A 19,785-nucleotide genomic window follows, 5' to 3' on the forward strand; every position below is an offset into this window, starting at 1 on the left:
TTTTTCTTCACAAAATAAAAATGCTTATGATGTAAAGGTATGATTGTCAAGAAAAATATATGCCCATTTTGCAAAAAACTGAAACTGTGTACCTTCTGTAATTCCAAGCTTAGCATTAGTGCTTGGAATGCCATACAGTCAATTCTAGGCATACAAATAAATCACAGTAGATATATATGTGTGTATCTTGAGGCATACTTTTTTGCAGTTTCAGAGAAATGACAATTTCAATTATATACAATGTGGAAAAATCAACTATTTTTAAAATTAACTATAATTATTCATTCTCTTCCACAGTAAAATTAAAGACACTTACAGTAATGGATTAGAGGTGAGACACTGTCAAAGGTATCAACAGTTTTTATTTTAACTATTTCTCATTCAGAAAAAAATGCCTGCTTGTGAGCATGCCTCTGTAAGATTTTAGGGAAAAAAATGGAATGTGCTACTTTGAATTTCATTTTAATAGTTAACTGCTGCATAAATATATAGCATGCATAGAAGCACAGAGATTTTATAGAAGTTATATAATTCTGAATATTCATGTACCTCTTTATTTCCATTTCTTATGCAAATCCCTCTGAAAAATCTACTCTAAACCAACTCTTTCAGAGAATCGGAGTCACAGAACAACCTGAGTTGGAAGGGATCCACAAGGATCATTGAGTCCAATTTCAGGCTTCACACAGGATCTCCCAAAATTCAAATCCTATGCCAAGAAGTGTTCTCCAAATACTCCAGCAGCTTAGGGCCATGCTCACCACCCTCTGGTGCAGACCCAGTCCCCAGTCTCTCCCAAACCTCTCTGAGCAGCCTGTTCCAGTGCTCCGTTACCATGACTGTAAAGAAGTTCTGTATTTTAGTACAAAACTTCCTATGTTCAAGCTTTAGGCCACAACAACTTGTCCTATTGCCACGCATCATCAAGAAGAGCCTGGCCTCATCTATTTACCTCCCTCCCCCTTTCATTATTTATAAACATTTATCAGATCCCCTCTCAGTCTTCATTTCTCTATGCTGAACAGATCCAGGTATCAGATCCAGCCTTTCCTCATATCAGAGATGCTCCAGGCCCTTTATCATCTTTGTTGCCCTCTGCTGGACTCCTTCTAGAAGATTCCAGTCATTTTTGAACTGGGGAGCCCAGAACTGGACACAGTATTCTAAATGTAACCTCATCAGGGCAAGGAGAGGGGGAGGATCACCTCCCTCCATCTGCTGTCCATGCTCTTCTTAATGCACCCGTTTATTGCTGTGCCATGCTAAACTACAGCCCCACCTCTGGATAATTTATGACTGTGAGGCAGATATATGCTTTAAGAGCCTTCCCTTGAGCCTTCCAGTATATACTGTGTTGTGTATTTAGATGATAAACGCCTGGAAAGGCGTTTATCATCTAAATACAGTACCAGTACATTTTGCTGTGTTTTGTACAGTCCTACTATTTACAGTGTTTAAAATTATAATCATGATTAATTGAGAGACAAACTATCCTAACAAAGTCAATGTCACGTGCTCTGCAAGAGCAGGGCCCCAAATATGGCATAAATGCAATCTGCTCCCCACTGTTTGTAGTGACTATTATGGTTTCCCAGGAAGCCATCCATCTAAGGCTGAATTCATGGGTCACACAAGGAGTCTGAACACTGACTTTACTGCACTAAGAGATAGGCTACTGACACATAACCCACAAGCCTTCAGCCTCATGTTATGTACATTTCTGTGCCTCCCATAAGACCTATCTGAGCTATCTGGTTCCAACAAACCCTTGCAATTCCCTGGCCATAATGACCAGCAGACTCAGGACACTGCTCCAAGTGTCCATCAGAGTCTTTCTTCAATTCCAGTTATTGCCCCACATTGTGCATTTGCAGAAAAACTAGCCCCTTTTATCATTTCACACAAGATCCAGTTCTTGCAAAGTCAAAAAAACAACGGGAGCAATATATCATGAATTATCAAATGACATCCCATTAGTGTGATTTTCCCTATCTACCGCTTTCACAAGAATTGAAAAAAAGTGACTTTTTCAATGAAAAAAATAAAAAAAGAACAACAGCAACAAAAAGAACTGCTGACAGAAAGATTAAATTTATTTTCAGTCTGTCAATCTTGTTTTTCTACTTAATTCGATGGCAGGAAAGGACATTTAATGACATGAGGGCATTGTGCATATCAAAATTCATGCACAGCAGTGAATGGTAAGCTCATTTTTCTAACACCTTAGACTCTTATTTATAACTAAGTCATAGGACTTTAATATAAAATGGTGAGTGACTTTTTGAAAGATGAATGGAATAGGAAAGTTTCATCTTTTGCTAAAAGCATATGGCTCCCACTCTTTGCTATTTATGTTTACATAAAATGACTTTCAAATAACTAACTGGGAGGTAGCAAACTAGCTCCATCATTTAACTTTCTGGAGTAAACATTTCATCTGCAAAGCCTTCCCTAGGCTAGGGACCTCTCTCATTTGAGGTTACAATACCATGGAAGCACAGAGAAAAACAAATGTGAGACAGTAAGAAGAAGACAGTAAACAGACTTGCCAAAGAAGATACACATATGTACTATATTGTCTATTTGGACAATAAACTCCTGACAGAGTCTATTCTGATACCTTCTTTTTCTGTGCTCTACATTGAACAGAATTTCACATTGTTTAGAACTTACAATTATAGTAAAATGTTTATGCAAAATCACTTAAGAAACTCAGCATATTTTTCTCTGTTGGTGCAGAACACTACCCATCCACATTATCTCCAAATAATGGATTGAAGTTTCATAAAAAGAAGTGCCAGGTGCTTGTGGTGGGTCACTTTTAAAAGTGACCAAGGTTCCCCTCTGCCAGCCTGATAGGTAGTCTCAAGATGTCTACTGCCTCCCGGAACCAAGATTCGAAACACTGATGAAAGGGTGCCACAGTTCACCAAGAGCACAGACTACTATCCCCTGTTGCTGTTCCATGTAGGTACAAACAGTGCTGGAAGGCAGAACGTGAGAAGAATCAAAGAGGACTATAAAGCCCTGGGAGGGCAACTGAAAAACACTGGAGCACAGGTTATCTTCTCCTCCATTTTACCAGTCGGAAGAAGGAGGGAAGCCAGGAATAGATGCATAATACACATAAGTCCTACCTATGTGGCTGGTGCCATCGTAAAGGTTTGGGGTTTTATGATAATGGAACCTTCTACGAAGATTATATACTGTTAGGGAGGATTGAATCAGCCTGTCTAGAAGGCAAAAGGCAATTTATGAGAACGGGCTGACTAACTTAGTGAAGCGTGCTTTAAACTGAAGGAATTGAGAGGCAGGGTACGTAACGGCAATGCCATTGCAACAGACTGAGGAATGAGCCAAGACAACAGTAACAAATGTTTCTTAGCTGCCTCTAATGACAAAAGCCAGAAGGTCATCTACCCCAAGAGTGAGTATGCCTACATGAAATCTTCTAGTATCCCTCTAGGGACACCTGCAGCCACTTCCCTAAAGTGCCTGTATACTAATGCAGACAGCATGAGAAATGAACAGGAAGATTTAGAGATGTGTGCAATCATAGAGCCATGATCTTGTGATCATGGAGACATGGTGGGACAGCATGACTAGAATGCTGTCACGATGGCCACATCCTTTTTAGGGAAGGACAGGTTGGTGACAGGCTACCTAGACTTCAGCAAAGCCTTTGACATTGCCCTCCCCAGTATTCTCCTAGAAAAGCTGGCAGACCATGACTTGGACAGGTGCACTCTCTGCTGGGTAAAGAACTGGCTGGATGACCAGGCCCAGAGAGTGGTAGTGCATGGAGTTAAATCCAGCTGACAACTGCTCACCAGTGGTGTTCCCCAGGGGTCAGTATTGTGGCCTCTTCTGCTGAGTCACCATTGACTGGCTAGTTGACTGGCATAGCTCCGAGAGTTGTGATCAGTGGCATAGTCTAGTTGAAGACCTGTACCTAGTGGTGTGCCCAAGGGGTTGGTGCTGGGTCCAGTCTTGTTCAACTTCTTCATCAAGGACCTGGATGATGGGATGGAGTCCACTCTCAGCCATTTTGCTGATGATACAAAGCTGGGAGGAGTGGCTGACATGCCAGCAGGCTGTGCTGCTATTCAACAGGACCTAAAGAGTCTGGAGAGTTGAGCAGAGAGGAATCTTAGGAGTTCAACAACAGCAAGTGAAGAGTCCTGAACCTAGAGAGGAACAACCACATGCACCAGTACAGGTTAGAGAATGACTTGCTGGACAGGTAGTCTGCAGAGAAGGACATAGGGGTCCTGGTGGATAACAGGCTGGTCATTAGCCAGCAGCGTCCCATTGTGGCCAAAAAGGCCAATGGTATCTTGGGGTGCATTAAAAAGAGTGTAGCCAGCAGAGGGAGGGAGGTGATCCTCCCCCTCTACTTTGCTCTGGTAAGGCTACTGGAATACCGTGCAGAGTTCTGGGCTTCTCAATTCAAAAAAAGATAGGGATCTCCTAGAAGGACTCTAGTGGAGGGCCACAAAAATGATAAACGGCCTGAAGCATCTCTCATATGAAGAAAGGCTGAGAGACCTGGGTCTGCTCAGCATGGAGAAAAGAAAACTGAGAGGGGATCTGATAAATATTTATACATATCTAAAGTGCGGAGGGTAATCTGATGAGGCCAGAGTTTTCAGTGGTGTGTAGTGACAGGACAAGGTACAATGACCAAAAACTTGAACATAGGAATATCCACACAAATACACGGAAGAATTTCGTTACAGTGAGGGTGATGGAGCACTGGAACAGGTTGCTGGAGTCTCTTACTTTGAAGGTATTTAAGACCCATCTGGATGCTTACCTGTACAATCCACTGTAGGGAACCAGCTTTAGCAGGGAATTGCACTCAATGATCTCTAGAGGTCCCTTCAACCCCTGCAATTCTGTGATTCTGTGAATTCTGAATTAATGTCATGTGTGAAAATAAAACTATTAAGAGTCTACTTCTCCTAATATTCTATCGTACAAAATGTTTTCATGCCCAGTAGTCTTTACTCATGAATTACAGTAGCAGTTAATACAATCAATGCTGACTACCCGACAAATCTGTTTAACATCTCCACAATACTTAGAAGGTTTAACATCTCTGTTTTAAGCAATCAAAAAATATTAATATCGGTTTTCTGAGTAATAAATCCACTAATATTTTATATGGAAATACATGGGTGCAGAAATCAAATGCTTAATACCATACTAGATTGTTCCAATGCAGCCAGGAAAAAAAAAATAATTACTGTGTCATGTTTGAGTTCTACAGTATTTGTTTTATAAAAAGACAATGAGTTAGTTATAAATATTTCTCAGTATATGTAATTATATTTTATATTTTTAGCCAGGAATATTCTATAAGCTTCAGATGCATCAAGCAAAATTCAGTATTAATTATTTAAATCTATGGGACAAACATGGAGAACTCAAGGTTCAGAGTATGCCTTCTTTCACACTAAGCAAGAAGCAGTGAATGTGGAAGCTTCTAAGGATGAATTGTAATTCCCTACAAACAGCTCTAACTGCTTGGCACTAAAATATCACAGCAGAATTGTTTTGAACAAGATGAGGATTCCCTAGTGTGATCAAGGAACATCAGTTTGTTCCTGGGACAAAGGAATGGGGTGGAGTCACCTGAGATTGGCAAGGAATCAATATGAGAAGTCAAAAAAGGACAGAGGTGGAGATGTGTCAGTGCTTCTTGATTTTGGTCAGTGGACCTGCAAACCTGCTGATTTAAAAATTGGAACAACGGGAACTCCCTGTCATGTATAGCAGTCCAGTATATCTCTTGACTGCTTTCCAGGTCAAGTGATATACCTAGCCAATATGTGGTAACATCTCCTCCTTAACCTAGAAGCATGGACAAAGTCTAATCCAAGCAATTCTTAAAAAAATATCAGACCTTCCAAGCACATTCCAAGTTATTTCATGAAGTGTGACATCAAAAAAGATGAAGAGGAAACAGAAGCATGACATAAGACAGCATAGAAGTCAGAAATAGAGCTGTCAGAATGCAAATGGACACATTAAAGCTTTATCTTGTTCTATCACTCTAATGATTTTGGTCAACTCTTTTAACTAGTCTAATCTTCAATAAAATTCAAATGGAAGTGCCACAACATGCTACTAATTCCATGCAAAGCACAGCTTCCTGCAGAGGCAACTCTACAAAAATACACCGAAAAGCACGTAAAGTACTACAGACTCTTAAAAGATATTCATTGAGAAATATAAGTACCTGTTGTCTCCAAGGCCAGAATCCTTGGTTTTAGTATCACTATCATAAACAAAACGCTCTTGGGAGATTACTATGACATTGTCCGTAGTTTCATTTCCCAAGATGGTGATAACAGGATAACCCATCTGTAGCGTCCATTGATCCATTACTTCTTGGATATTTACAGATTTTCCAACCCTTTTTAAAGCCTTCAAGAAAAAAGAAAAGTTTTGGTATGCTGAAGCAGAACCAGAATCCAACGTGTAGAACTTTTTTTTTTTTTTCATCCTAGATGAATATAATTAATTTCAGTGGTTTCATAAATATCACACATACGCACACACCCACGTTTATAATCAGTAAATATACACAAACTGCAAAATTACACCAACACTGTCTGTGTATCTTAAATGTCGAGCAATCTTCCATAGAGAAAAGTCAACATTTTTACAAATCATTAGAGCACTTTTGCTGGAAAGGAAGAAATAATCCACTTTATAGGGTGTTTACAAGCACCACAGAAGTACTGGTTGTCTATTTCCAGAAGATATTATTGACCAAACAATGTTAAAAAAACCCACATATTTTTAACAGTATTTGTGCAGGTATTTGCAGTAAGGCACATTTCAAAAGTGTTTGATTTCTGAAAATATAGAGCTTCTCTGTTCTGAAAATCAAATGTCTGCCCTTATTTGAAAATACTATCCCTCCTGTCCAAAGTGAGACCATGCATACAACAATATCCCCAGCTCCTTCAAAAACTCTATGTCATAACACTGTAGGATTAATGTGTTCATATTTGATAGAGCGTGAATGAACTGTTGTTTTACAGTTAGACTTTCATCTGAAATAAAAAGAGATGCTATAGTTTCATGGGAGATGAGTCTGGATATGAGAATGACAGGCATCAGTAGCTATGCAGTGACAGAAATATGTCTAACTGCTGAGTAGCCCTTGATCACAGACAAATTAACATCTGATGAATATGAGCAGAAATCAGCAAGAAGTCTTCTGAACTGGAGAAGCAATATCAGAAAAAAAGAGGCTGACAACAAACATGGTTATATGTGTGAGAAAGAAGTAATTATTAGGCTTAACAATAGAATTAAGCATACAATGTAACCCTGGTATTTGGGGTCCAGAATGAAGTCTTGTTTTTGTTCTATTAGTTGTGGGTTCTTCTGCTCTTTCAAGAGTATGATGATCCCCCTCCCCTCCCATCGCCCAGCATTTCCCCAAAGGCTTTACTAGAGGAAGATACCAGGGCTCATCTTAAAGCACCTAGAGGTTCAGTTTCATCATCTAGTGACTAGTCAATTGAATCACTGTCTATACCTTGCTGATTATATTGCTGATTATATTGAGTAGGCTTTTGGAACTCTAGTTGTTCTTATTTAACAAATGTCAGTTGAGATGTTCTACAGTATTCAATGCATCTTCACAGAACTGGTAGAGACAGAGCAGCTATGGATATCTCTTGTGGTAGCTGGAAGATTCATAGATACCTGCTAATCTAGATAAACATATATGTCTTAAACTCCAGCTGGATGCTAGTTATGGTGTCAATAGTTACTAGACAGCCATGTTTATGTACGGCTTGAGTTGGCACTTGTGCCCAAACTTTCTTTCTGTCCTCTACATTCTCTTACACTCTGTTTCTCTTCTGAGGTGTCCAGAGTAGCTCTGTACGCAAGTAATCTAGGCATGGTTGGCTCCCTCTTTTGAAATGCAAGCTCTGCCCTTAAATACATACTGGAACTGAGACTAGAAACCAAGTGTGGATGCAGCAGTGAAAGGAACGTGGACATAGAAACTAGAATCCTCTGCAGGACACCTAATATTATAGTAAATAGTTACCTGTTTAGAGTAAACTTTAAAGCTTCAGTAATTTTTTCTTTCACACCAATCATAACTCCATACAAAAATAAAAAACACAGCTGATGTAAATGCCAAGGTGCAACATTTTCACGCACTTCCCAGCTTATGGGCCTCACCCTGCTACCACTAAAGGCAATGACAGTAGGTTCCACAAACTAGCTTTTACTGCACATCAGTGACACAGCACAAGCAAAGAAATACATTCTGACGTAATAAAGAACTAAAATACTGAAGAAAGCATATTTCAGTGTTGCCAGTGTTGTTCTGCTAACTCTAATGGAATTTCTTTGCATCGATTTTTAAATTTGCTCTGGGGTCTGAAGATCTCATTATGCTCTATTCAGTCCTAAGCTGAACCAAGAGAAATACCACAGTATATTCCTGCTTCATCCTCAGTGCAATAGTTTAAAGCATTTTACCTTTGACAATGTGTTCCAGAGATCATTTCTGGCTGCATTGCCATACTTGTGAATGGTTAAATAGTCCTACAGAAACAAAATAAAAATACAAATCAGTATTACTATACACAAGCCAAACAACTAGAGCCATGAATCACTGCTAGTATAAGTTAAATCACATTAATGTTTTCATTTGTCAGAAAACTAGAAATATACAATATGTTTATCCTAAGGGAGAAAATAAACAGTTTCTTAAGCTAGTTTACAATGCAAAAATTGTTGCTAAGAATTTCATTTACAACATTCAATGTTCTTCTTTTTCTTTGTAAGTCATTCTATAAACTAACAATTTTGAATACATTTTTTAAATAATTGTCTGTTCTCAGAATGGATTCCTGGGCAATTGTCACAATGAAAAGGAGAAGCTTCTAAAACTTAGTTCCAATCACTATTTGAGATGGAGACATTCTGTGTCTAGTATTAACAATATGCTCACTCTGATGATTGCTAGAGTTGTAGCAAAAGACTTAACTGAGCAACAGGTTATCATCAAAACTGCAAACTCTTACATAGAGAGATTCTGGTACTTCAGCATCTAAATACCTAACGTTGGTAATGTAGGATATCACATTTTATCACAGAGGTACTCCGCCTTCACAGTGGAAGGATACAGTGGAAAAGGGCTGGCTGGAACAAAGCACAGGTATGTTTTCACTGCATATATAACTGAATGTTTGAGAGGGATAAAAATTGAATGCTTTCACTTATTAACAGTTCCTGCGGCTGAGAGTCCATTCTTCTCCCACAGCAACCAGAAATATAATGTTTGATAAGCTATAATCATAACAAATTAACATCTAAAATTAATAGTTGAAGCATATCACTAAGTTGAGTCTGGGCTATTCAGGCACAACATGCTTCTATTTTTTTTACAGTCACCTGGAGAAACAACACTGTTTCCTACCTTGTTCTGTCACTAGACAACAGCTCATTCATATGCAGTAGTGAAATTCAGCAGTGACTGTTTGAATAACATATATTTCCAGCATTTTGATTGGAAGAATTAAATGGAAAAAAAACACCACATAACAGAGGTGGTGGATCAATAGATTTTGCTGCACTTGAATTTTCACCATCTTCTCTTTACACAATGGTAAGAGACAAACCCTAATTTACAACACAATGATAAAACTGAGATAAATTTGCTGACTCTGTTATCTGTGCTTTGTGTGCAGTAAAATACTTTGGGAATAATTAGTGTTTGGGAAGCAAATTTTCTGATATACATACTGTAGCACCTGTCACAGGTTTAGTTTTTGTCACACGACTCATAGTACAACAGGCAGCAACTCCCACTTAATCACAAGCTAGGAAGGCTAAAAAAGAACACTGACTCTCTAAATGCAGTGCCTAGTCTTCACAATGTCATGAGAATAACTTGGAAGAAAGACAATACAGTACAGGCTGCACCTACAGCACACTGTGCTTCCATTTTGTCTAAAAATACAGTAATCTGAGATCAGTGAAATATTCAATACCTTTCAAAGCTGAAGAAGTTGAATTCCAAATTAAAAAGCTAAAATAGGAACAAACAAAAGTAGGGCAAGATAAAGAACTAACACCAAATGTACATGTGCACTCTAAATTGCGCTAGAAAATGCAGCATGTATCGGTTCTTCTGAGTTGTTTTCAGAACTGTTACACAGCAAAATAAAAGGAGTGGGACACTTGAGGATTTATGCGATACAGGCAATCAACCTTTTTACCATTCAGACTTTTGCTTTTTTGCATCCAGAGAAACTACAAATTTATTAAATGCTTCTTTCCTTTTATCTTTTTAGCTATCAAAACACACATTGGTAGGTTTAGATATAGATCATCACTGACTTATAAAAATTCATTATCCTCCAATCTAACATGTTCATTATATTATGGAAAACAAAAATAAGTATAACATTTATCAAGAAATAAAATACAATGAACACAACATAAGAATACACAGTCTTAACAAAACACAACTTGATTGTAGGTATTTTAATTATTTCAATAAAGATACATTTAGACCACATGCATAACGCCAACCTAGGAGTGGTACCTAACACATACTATACAAACAGCAACCTTAAAGTGAAAATATGCATAAACCTCGATTACAGTGGGCAGTTTTGGGTGACACAGCATAAGGACATAAAACTATCAGAGAGCATCTAAAGGAGGGCTATGAAGAAGGTGAAGGGTCTGAAGGGCAATATGTATGAGAAGCGGTTGAGGTACCAGAGAAGAGGAAGCTGAGAAGAGGCCTTATGGTGGCTCCTGAAGAGGGGACCAGAGGGGCAGCTCTCTGGTGACAGTTACACACCTGAGTGAACAGCAAGAACTGCATCAGTGGAGGGTCAGATTGGGGATTAGGAGAAGTTTCATCACCATAGGGGAAGCTGGGCACTGGAACAGGCTCCCCATGGCAGCAGTCATGACCACAAGCTGCTAGAGTTCAAGGAGCATTTAGACAATGCTCTCAGACATAGGGTTTAGATTTTGGGGGCTCCTGTGTGGAACTAGGTTGTCTTTGTGAGTCTCTTCCAAATCAGGATATTCTGTAACTCTATGATTCATTGATTTTGCAAAGATACTGAAATAAGTCAAATTGAAAGTCCTCAGCTATTAGTGTTCTGTTTTCAATAATAACCAGTAGCAGACACCAAGAAAGGGTATAAAACTGGGCAAACATCCCCACTACGCTCCGCCAGCATCTAGTAAATCATAGCACAATGAATCCTGAGCAGATTAATCTTTGCTTTCAGAATCATCTTCCATGAATTTGGCTAATCACTTCCTGAACCCATATAAATGTTGAACATTTCCAACACATTATAAAAAAATGTCACTCTGTAGTGAACTATTATGTGAAGGTAGCTTTGTTTCAACCATCTGTCAGTCTGCTGGTTTCATCTGCTGCTGTCTAGCTCTGACACCAGAAGAGACAATGAACTGCTGTCCTATTCCATTCTCTCCAAATCATCGTTGCTTTTACAGATCTCTACTGTCAGTGTCCTCATACCAGAGTCTGATTTTAAACTGAGGACTCCATCAGAACTCTCCACTACACTGCCAATTCACAATTCAAGCTAATGACTTCCAGCGTAGAGAGGGTTACCATGACCCAGTCTTAACAAATTGATAGTTCCTTTTGCAGTACCTATCATGGACAGTCCCTCAACATAAAATAAGAAGAAGCTTCTACACATCTACATCAAATACATTCCACAAAGTATTAAAACTGCAATCAAAATCCAGACCCTACTTCTTAGTTCTAAGGATGGAACAAGCAGGAACATAATCCATTGTTCCTTCTGGGGATCCATACCTAAGCCTTACGTAGCTTGCAAAGGGACAGAAAACATTCTCATTCACTGTAATTCTCAAGGGCAGGAATACTTGCCATACCTTCAACTCTACATTGAATAATAAAAAAGAACTAAAGCAAACAGGAGACGCAATCCACAGAACATAAAAGAAAGAGGACACTAAAACCATTGCTGCCTGAATATAAGCTGTGCTCAGCACTGCTCCAAAGGTGGTAAAGTGACTTAAAGCAGCTTTCTTATAACCACGTATGTCCAGAACTATCTGGCTGCATCACAAAATTGCTTGTCTAGCATCTACAAAAGCTGTTCTATCAACTGGAGCATGCTGGAGTATGGAGAGATGCCTTAGCCACTTTCCTATAACCCTAGGGTATGTAAGGAGAAAAGGTGGCATGAAAGCCACTTTCAAGATTCAAAGCAGCTCTTCTACACATCCACCTTTCTCTCTCATTTTAATGTCACCTTTAAATGTTTTCTTTGACAAGGGGAAAGTAGAAAGTTTCTAGACCCTGAATGGTGTTACTTAATATGAAAATTAATCACACACCCCACGATGCTTTCACCTCTGTCAATAAAATATGTAATCAGACAATGTGGTTTCGTGACACTTATTTTAGTACTTTTAATAAAAGATACCAAGAAGAAATCCAAAATCTGTTGTGCCATGAAAACAAATTCCAACTATCACACAAGCAGAATCAAAGATCTAGCAAAAAAATCCCAAGCTTTGGATTATTATGTAATGTTTTGTCAAAGAGTAATCTTAATCTTTCCCAAAAAATAATTCAAAACTATTTTATTACTAGAATTTAGTACTTGAATATTGAAATAGATGGCTTGAACAGCAGTAAAAATGAGAACATACTGAAAAGTGCTGAAGGATTTTGAAAGATGTTTTCAGTAATATTGTATTGATTAAACCTGTAGGACCTTCCTTGCATTAGACTTCTTTTAAGAAAGGAAGACTATTTTAAAGGAAGAAGTCTTTTATCCCTTTGCAATCTTAGTTCCCTCAGTACTGCTAGCGTTGAGCTTGGTTTCGAGGAAATGAACTACTCGACCATCCAAATACGATAACACTCACAACTAATAAAAGGGAGTTACTGATAAATGTGAAGATGTCACAAAAGTGGAAGGGGAAATAAGCCTCCAAACATATATCTTACTTTCAGGAAAACTTCAGATCTATAACTGGGACCAAATTCCTTTCTCAGTTTATCTGTATAAAGCTGACTAGTTCACTGAACCAATCAATGGATCCTGACTTACATGAGCAGAGCTGAGATCTAAATCAGATTAACATTGAATAACTTTTTCTCCAAAAAATAACTGGGAGAATTCTGCTTTAGGAGACAGAAGAGGAAAAACTAGAAACATATTTCATGGAAACATTCTTCTGAATGTCTGTGTTTTTCAGGGCTGAGGAAACAGTAGTCCTGCCTCTCTCTCCCTCGTTTGTCTTTCATGCCTACTCCTGGATCCTATTCTCTTTCCTTCAATTTACTATGTGTTCTTGTTGTTCTTGAACATTTTTATATCTAACTGCTGTATCTGATCAAAGATTTAGAGTAAAGAATAAAAATATTTAGCTCAGGCAGAAATCAGCCTCTAACATTCTGGCTATCAAATCCAGTGCGTTAGTTTTCTAGGAATTTCTGTACTTAATCTTAGGCTACCAGATGTTACCTAGCAGACACTGACAATTAGATGCTGCTTTTTTTTGCCCTTGATCTCAGGCCGCTAACATCAAAATGTAGGAGGAGAATCACGTTTAAAACACCTTATGTATCAGCAACATCTTAGCTAACTTCCAGATACAAATGCAGAATTGGTTAAAAATTGCAGCCTAAAAGCATACTTCAGATCTATCATGCAAGTTCTCACTTCGGCTGTGTTTTGCGCTCTCTTTGGGATAGTATCTTAGGCAACGCATAAAATCCTGGAGATGGAAATCAGTAGAACCCCATCAATGTACACCAGCTGAAATCCCAGACCTTCATTTTTTCCACACATAACAGTGATAGAATGCTCACAATCATCAGCAGTGGACAGTGGAAAATATCTACTGTCAACACATCATATATACAATTAAATCATTATATGTGAACAGTAAGCTGTAACTACTAATCAGGAAGAGTGATACTGGACCCACATCCAGAAATAAATCTTAATTTTCTCTAGAACCAATGATGCTGAATATACAAGCATAATTATAGAATCCTTTTTCTTTGTAATTCATTACTTCTATGTGTTATAACAATCATCAGATCAGCAGAACTGACATTTTTGGAGCTATAGATTAGTCGGACTTTTACCATTAATTTCAGTGGGAATGGAATTAGGGCAATGCTGAGAATATTTCATCCATGTTATTGCAAATGTGACATTCATTTAAAGGATTGAGCCCTGTCCTAAACAGCTCTCTATTCAGCCTGAGACTCAAGAAAAATTAGTAAGAGAAAGGAGGAACAGAAAGCCATCTTTAAGTCATTGGGACTATTTGCTTTGCACTGCTTCTTTTTGATAAGAAGAGAGCAGAATTGTAATCAGAAGTAACCCAACTGAAATCAATGTAGCCTTGTCATTTTCATTCCAACATAAGAGAAGAATCAAGTCTCCAAATACTTTCAAGACACACGGTTTTATAATTAATAAATCTCCTGCCTTACAACTCAGTGAATTCAATGTGAATGGGGCATCTAAATAAAAGATTCAAAATTTGTATTCAGGCAATTTTTCAGAGTCAAAATTTATCCTGCCTTGCTTGGGATCCATATTGAAAGATCAAGAATTATTATACTGAGAGCTTCATTTGCCTTTCTGAATTCAGCCTCACCTATTAGCTATTAACACGAAGAAGGAGGTTCTATTTTGAAATATGACAATAGCAATCACAGGTTGGTGGCAGAACAATTTGCATTAGAAGTCCAAAGGGAACTGTTGGAAGGATTGCAGAGTTATTTGCCAAGCAGACTCTGATGGTGTCTGCTATGCAGTGAGACACTTGCTAGTATATTAAGCTTGGCTTTAAGGGGAAATGTATTTGATGTATTATTTGGTAGTGGCACTAAACTACTGAACTAAGAAAAAACCTTACAGGAATAAAGTACTCTTTGAAATTGAACTGCATATATTTGACTGAAATTGTTCATTCATTTTAGTTCTGCCTTGTTTGGTTGCACAACATATTTGAGCCTAAAGCCAGATATTGCTCAATAAATATATTTGCAACAAAGACAAAAAGTGATGGGACTTTTTCCAGAGATATTTGGACAGCACCTGTTAATTGTGACAAGTTGGCTGCTCATTTCTCTGCATTAACTTGAAATATGCCCAGAGATTGCTAACAATCCAAATCGTCTGTGCTTTTTATTCCACAATACTCTTTTCTGTAGAAACCGCAAAATCAGAAAGAAATCACTACTACTTACTGTGAAGAGGTCACCATAAATCTTTAAGAAAACATATATAAACATGATTTGCATGTCACTGTGTCTAGATCACAAGAGCCTGCAACATTTTTACATTAACAGTGAGTAACAGATGGAGAAGCAGTAACAGCAGAGCTTCAACTTTGCTATGTTTTATGTTGGTTATGTTGATCTAACAAACACGGTGCAAAAGACTATCCTGCAGTACAGTGACAAAAGCTGCATTTAATTTTGCAAAAATTAAAAATCATTCTCATTTACATACGTCTACAAGCTACTATGTCTACCTAATTCTATTTGCTTCTTTAACAATCCACTTGGTAATCCTCATTGTTTAAGTAGATTGCGCTATAACAAGTAGTAAAATCTTGTAAAAACTGATACATTATATTGTCATATTTTAAGTCTGGGGCCTCATTATTTCAATTTACCTCAACAGATTTCGTCCTCAAAATATAGTCAAAGCACACCTATAAATGAATCTCTTTTCCAGCTCAAGCCTGTGGGGATCCTCAGCTAGACAGATAGACAATACAAGTACACTGAACTGAAGCCTTCTTTTTGGGACACTGCTGAGGACAATCTGCTTAAGATGCTAAAGAAAACAGCAAGATCCTGACAGGAAGACTGCCTTTGCTTTTTCTCAAAAGTGATCAAATCAAAATTCAACAAATGACAATGAGGGTGGAACATGAGTATGGAGCAGCACAGGAACTCATAGGAAGGCACTGAGGGTACTTTCTGGTATGCTTTGGAGCTATGTCCTTCCCATAGTGCTTACACTGGTTGGACTATAGAAATTCCACCTAAGACTCATCTCTACATTTCGCTTGCTGTGGATATATTACTGGGCTGCTACAGTAACTTAACTTTGAGTGTAGAGAAAGAGATTTCCAATTACAGCCTCTTTTCTCCAGTAGGGATTCAGCTTTATTTTGTACATCCTCCATCAGGTTAAACAGAAGTAGACTTATTTCTTTTCTTATGTGTACTAAATATTAACTTGGAGTTCAATCCTGCAATCTTTGTGCTGGAAATATTCCCACTGACTTCTGAAGAGCTAATGGAAATTTTGATTGCACAAGGATGGCAGAATCACAGTAAAACACGTACTTCCAGCACTGTGTAAATTCCATTGTGCTGCTTCATAGCAACAGAGAAGTTGCTAGTAAGCTTGTACTGGGAAAACAGTATAATTTTATTCCAAAAGAAAGCATTTTCTTAAATAGCCACTCAGCCTGCTGATGTTATCTGAGAATTCATACCTGCAATTCCTTCTCTTAATAATTCCTATAATAAAAATGGAGAAAATAGCCATAATTGAATTCTCCATGCAGCAAAATAAGGAAATAAAGCTTATTGAAAGCATACCGAATGGATACGTATGCATTATATGTAATATGGTTGACTGTAATGTTGTAAAAGGTGATCATGTTCTGAAGAAACACATTTAACAACTTAAGCTGTGTTTATAATAATTGTCTTACTTTTTGGAAGAAGTTCTAACAATGGAGAAATAAACCAACATTTTATGGTAGCTGAGTAACAGCATGAACATGACACTGACTGTAAACTTTGCTCTGACATTTGGCACTGGGAACTTCATCTGCTTCTGAGGTTTAGCAGCATTTGCCATTACAACTCCTTACATATAGCACTCCCTGTTGTGACTTCCAATTTGGCCAGAATCACAGAATCACAGATTGTAGGGGTTGGAAGGGACCTCCAGAGATCATCGAGTCCAACCCCCCTGCCAAAGCAGGTTCCCAAGGTCTCACACGTAGGTGTCCAGGCAGATCTTTAATATCTCCAGAGAAGGAGACTCCACCACCTCCCTGGGCAGCCTGTTCCAGTGCTCCGTCACCTCACTGGAAAGAAGTTCTTGAGCACATTTGTGCAGAACTTCCTATGCTGCAGTTTCCAGCCGTTTCCCCTTGTCCTGTCTCCACTCACCACTGAAAACAGTCCAGCCTCGCCATTCTGCCCCCCACACCTTAGATATTTATAGACCTGGATCAGGTCCCCTCTCAGTCTCCTTTTCTCAAGGCTGAACAGATCCAGTTCACTCAGCCTTTCCTCATAGGAGAGATGCTCCAGGCCCTTCACCATCTTCGTGGCCCTCCCCTGGACTCTTTCCAAGAGATCCTTGTCTTTTTTGTACTGGGGAGCCCAGAACTGGACGCAGTGCTCCAGATGAGGCCTTATCAGGGCAGAGTAGAGGGGGAGGATCACCTCCTTCGACCTGCTGGACACGCTCTTTTTAATGCACCCCAGGATGCCATTGGCCTTTTTGGCCACAAGGGCACACTGCTGGCTCATGGCCAACCTGTCATCCACCCAGGACGCCCAGGTCCCTCTCTGCAGAGCTCCTCTCCAGCAGCTCATCCCCCAACCTGTACCGGTGCATGCAATTATTCTTCCCCAGATGCAAGGCTCTACACTTGCTTTTGTTAAACTTCATCTGGTTTCTTTCTGCCCAGTTCTCCAGCCTGTCCAGGTCTCGCTGAATGGCAGCACGGCCTTCAGGTGTGTCAGCCAATCCTCCCAACTTCGTATCATCAGCAAACTTGCTGAGGGTGGCCATTATCCCCTCATCAAGGTCATTGATGAAGATGTTGAACAAGATCGGACCCAGCATAGACCCCTGGGGGACACCACTGGTTACTGGTCTCCAACCAGACTCTGCACCACCTCTGCACTCTGCCAGTCAGCCAGTTCTCAACCCACCTCACTGAGATGAAATCCTATCTTCAAAATGTTTGTCCCAGACTGAATATTCAAAATTTTATTCAACAGAATAAAAGCATGGAGAAATAATAAGTTTTGCCTTTTCTTGGCACTCTTTTCTTTGAAAAGCTCTACCATCTTCATGCACTGCAATGGAGATCTAAAGGCAAGAAGGAAAATGATCTTACTTTACAGATGTGATTTTTCTTAACACAATCAACTTTAGATGGTCTAGTTCACAGTTCTTTCAGCTTAGGATGAGGTCAGAACCTTTAAACAGAAATCAAAGAGCCCAGTTCCCCCATCTTTCATCTATTCTATGGACCAAAGGCACTCTGATAGCCTGGGAAGAAAAACACGTGACTCAAATACACGGGAAACAAAAAGAAGATCAGAGAGTGGGGAAATAATTTAATATAATCAAATGGGAATATTTCTATAATGCAGCAATTTAGGAAGAATTTTTCTCTGCACTGCTTCTATACAATACCTCTACAGGCTGAGCTGCAACCATGTTGAGTCCCAGCAACTGAAGATGACACCAGTGAAAGAAGCACTTCTGAACACATAAACTGCTCTGATCTGTAAGTGATGAGAAACATGACAGAAAAAATGCTGTACTGGTTATCTCTTATTGTATATTCCACAGATATGTACCTTTTAACTTCCATTTCTTATCTCCTTTATAAATAAGTGCCTAGCATCACTGCTACCCTTTGTAGGAGGCTGATGTCTTCTATCCACTGAATTTAGTAATATGTTCTGAAACCATGCTGGTTGGCAACTAAGAAAATCATATGCAGTAGTTACAAACAGGGACTACAAAATTAGTGAAAATTATTACGGTTTAGTGCTTGTGGTGGCAATAGTGATGAGGAGACTAGATGATCTTATAGGTCATTTCCAACCTTGTGATTTTATGACTCTATGAATCTATTAGAGGAAAAAAAGGCAAAGTACAATTAAGTTAGCATGGTCCACTTTGTGAGTTGTATCAGACATTGCCATGTGTAGAAAATACTTGGGCAATTGCGTAAACAGAAGACCAGGCTAAGATGTATGAAAAAGAGGAAGCAATTAACTTTAAATTACCTTGAGCATTTCTCAATAACTCTACATGTAATTATGCACCCTCAACCATAATTTTTCTTTAAACAGAAGTATTTTGCTGTGTATGAGGAATACTCCAAATCCACGTGAGGAAGAACAATTTTCTACAGAGATACTGGCCTGGCCCTTACTCTGTTGCACATCTTAACACTTTCAATGGAAAAAAAAAACCAACATGGAGACCTGCAACATACAAAAGATTCATTAGGTAAACTTTTACTGAGCTATTTAACTCGTGGTGCAAAAAGCTACAGGAAAACTTCATAGTACTGAATTCATTTAAAAATGTAAACCTAAAATCCAGAATGATGTAAAAAGGAAGAACAATAAATGCTGAGAGGCCAGAAAGGACAAAAGATGTTGTCAGTCTCGTATGACATGCAGTGCAGAAAACAGTGATGTCAGCTCCTATGAGACTTCCTATGAATTCCTATGTTCTGCTTTTAACAAACTCAAGCTGTTCTGTTGACAACTGTCAGTAAAAGTGGAAGAGTTTAAAAAATAAAGGGATCAGTAGCTCTAAAGTACAGGTCACAGCCAGTATGACCCATGATGTTTGTCAAAGTCATATACTCTGCACTCTTCTAAGCCCAAGCAAACGGATGCTGAATTAGCAGAAAAGCACTTCACTCAGCATATACTAAATGCACCAG

General features: G+C 38.7%; 1 protein-coding gene across 1 annotated transcript in view; it reads right to left on the bottom strand.

Annotated features, from left to right (window-relative positions):
• TRHDE (thyrotropin releasing hormone degrading enzyme) overlaps positions 1–19,785 on the bottom strand; it is a 213,011-nt gene that overhangs the window by 70,253 nt on the left and 122,973 nt on the right. Inside the window, exons 8-9 of the mRNA XM_052668324.1 lie at positions 8,521–8,586; positions 6,245–6,432 (exon numbers count right to left, since the gene is read on the bottom strand). Of these exons, the coding sequence (XP_052524284.1) occupies positions 6,245–6,432; positions 8,521–8,586 (254 nt within the window). The remainder of the gene's footprint in view (positions 1–6,244; positions 6,433–8,520; positions 8,587–19,785) is intronic.

This window comes from Tympanuchus pallidicinctus, unplaced genomic scaffold, assembly GCF_026119805.1.
Source record: "Tympanuchus pallidicinctus isolate F22 unplaced genomic scaffold, pur_lepc_1.0 scaffold8, whole genome shotgun sequence".
Classification (NCBI taxonomy): Eukaryota; Metazoa; Chordata; class Aves; order Galliformes; family Phasianidae; genus Tympanuchus; species Tympanuchus pallidicinctus.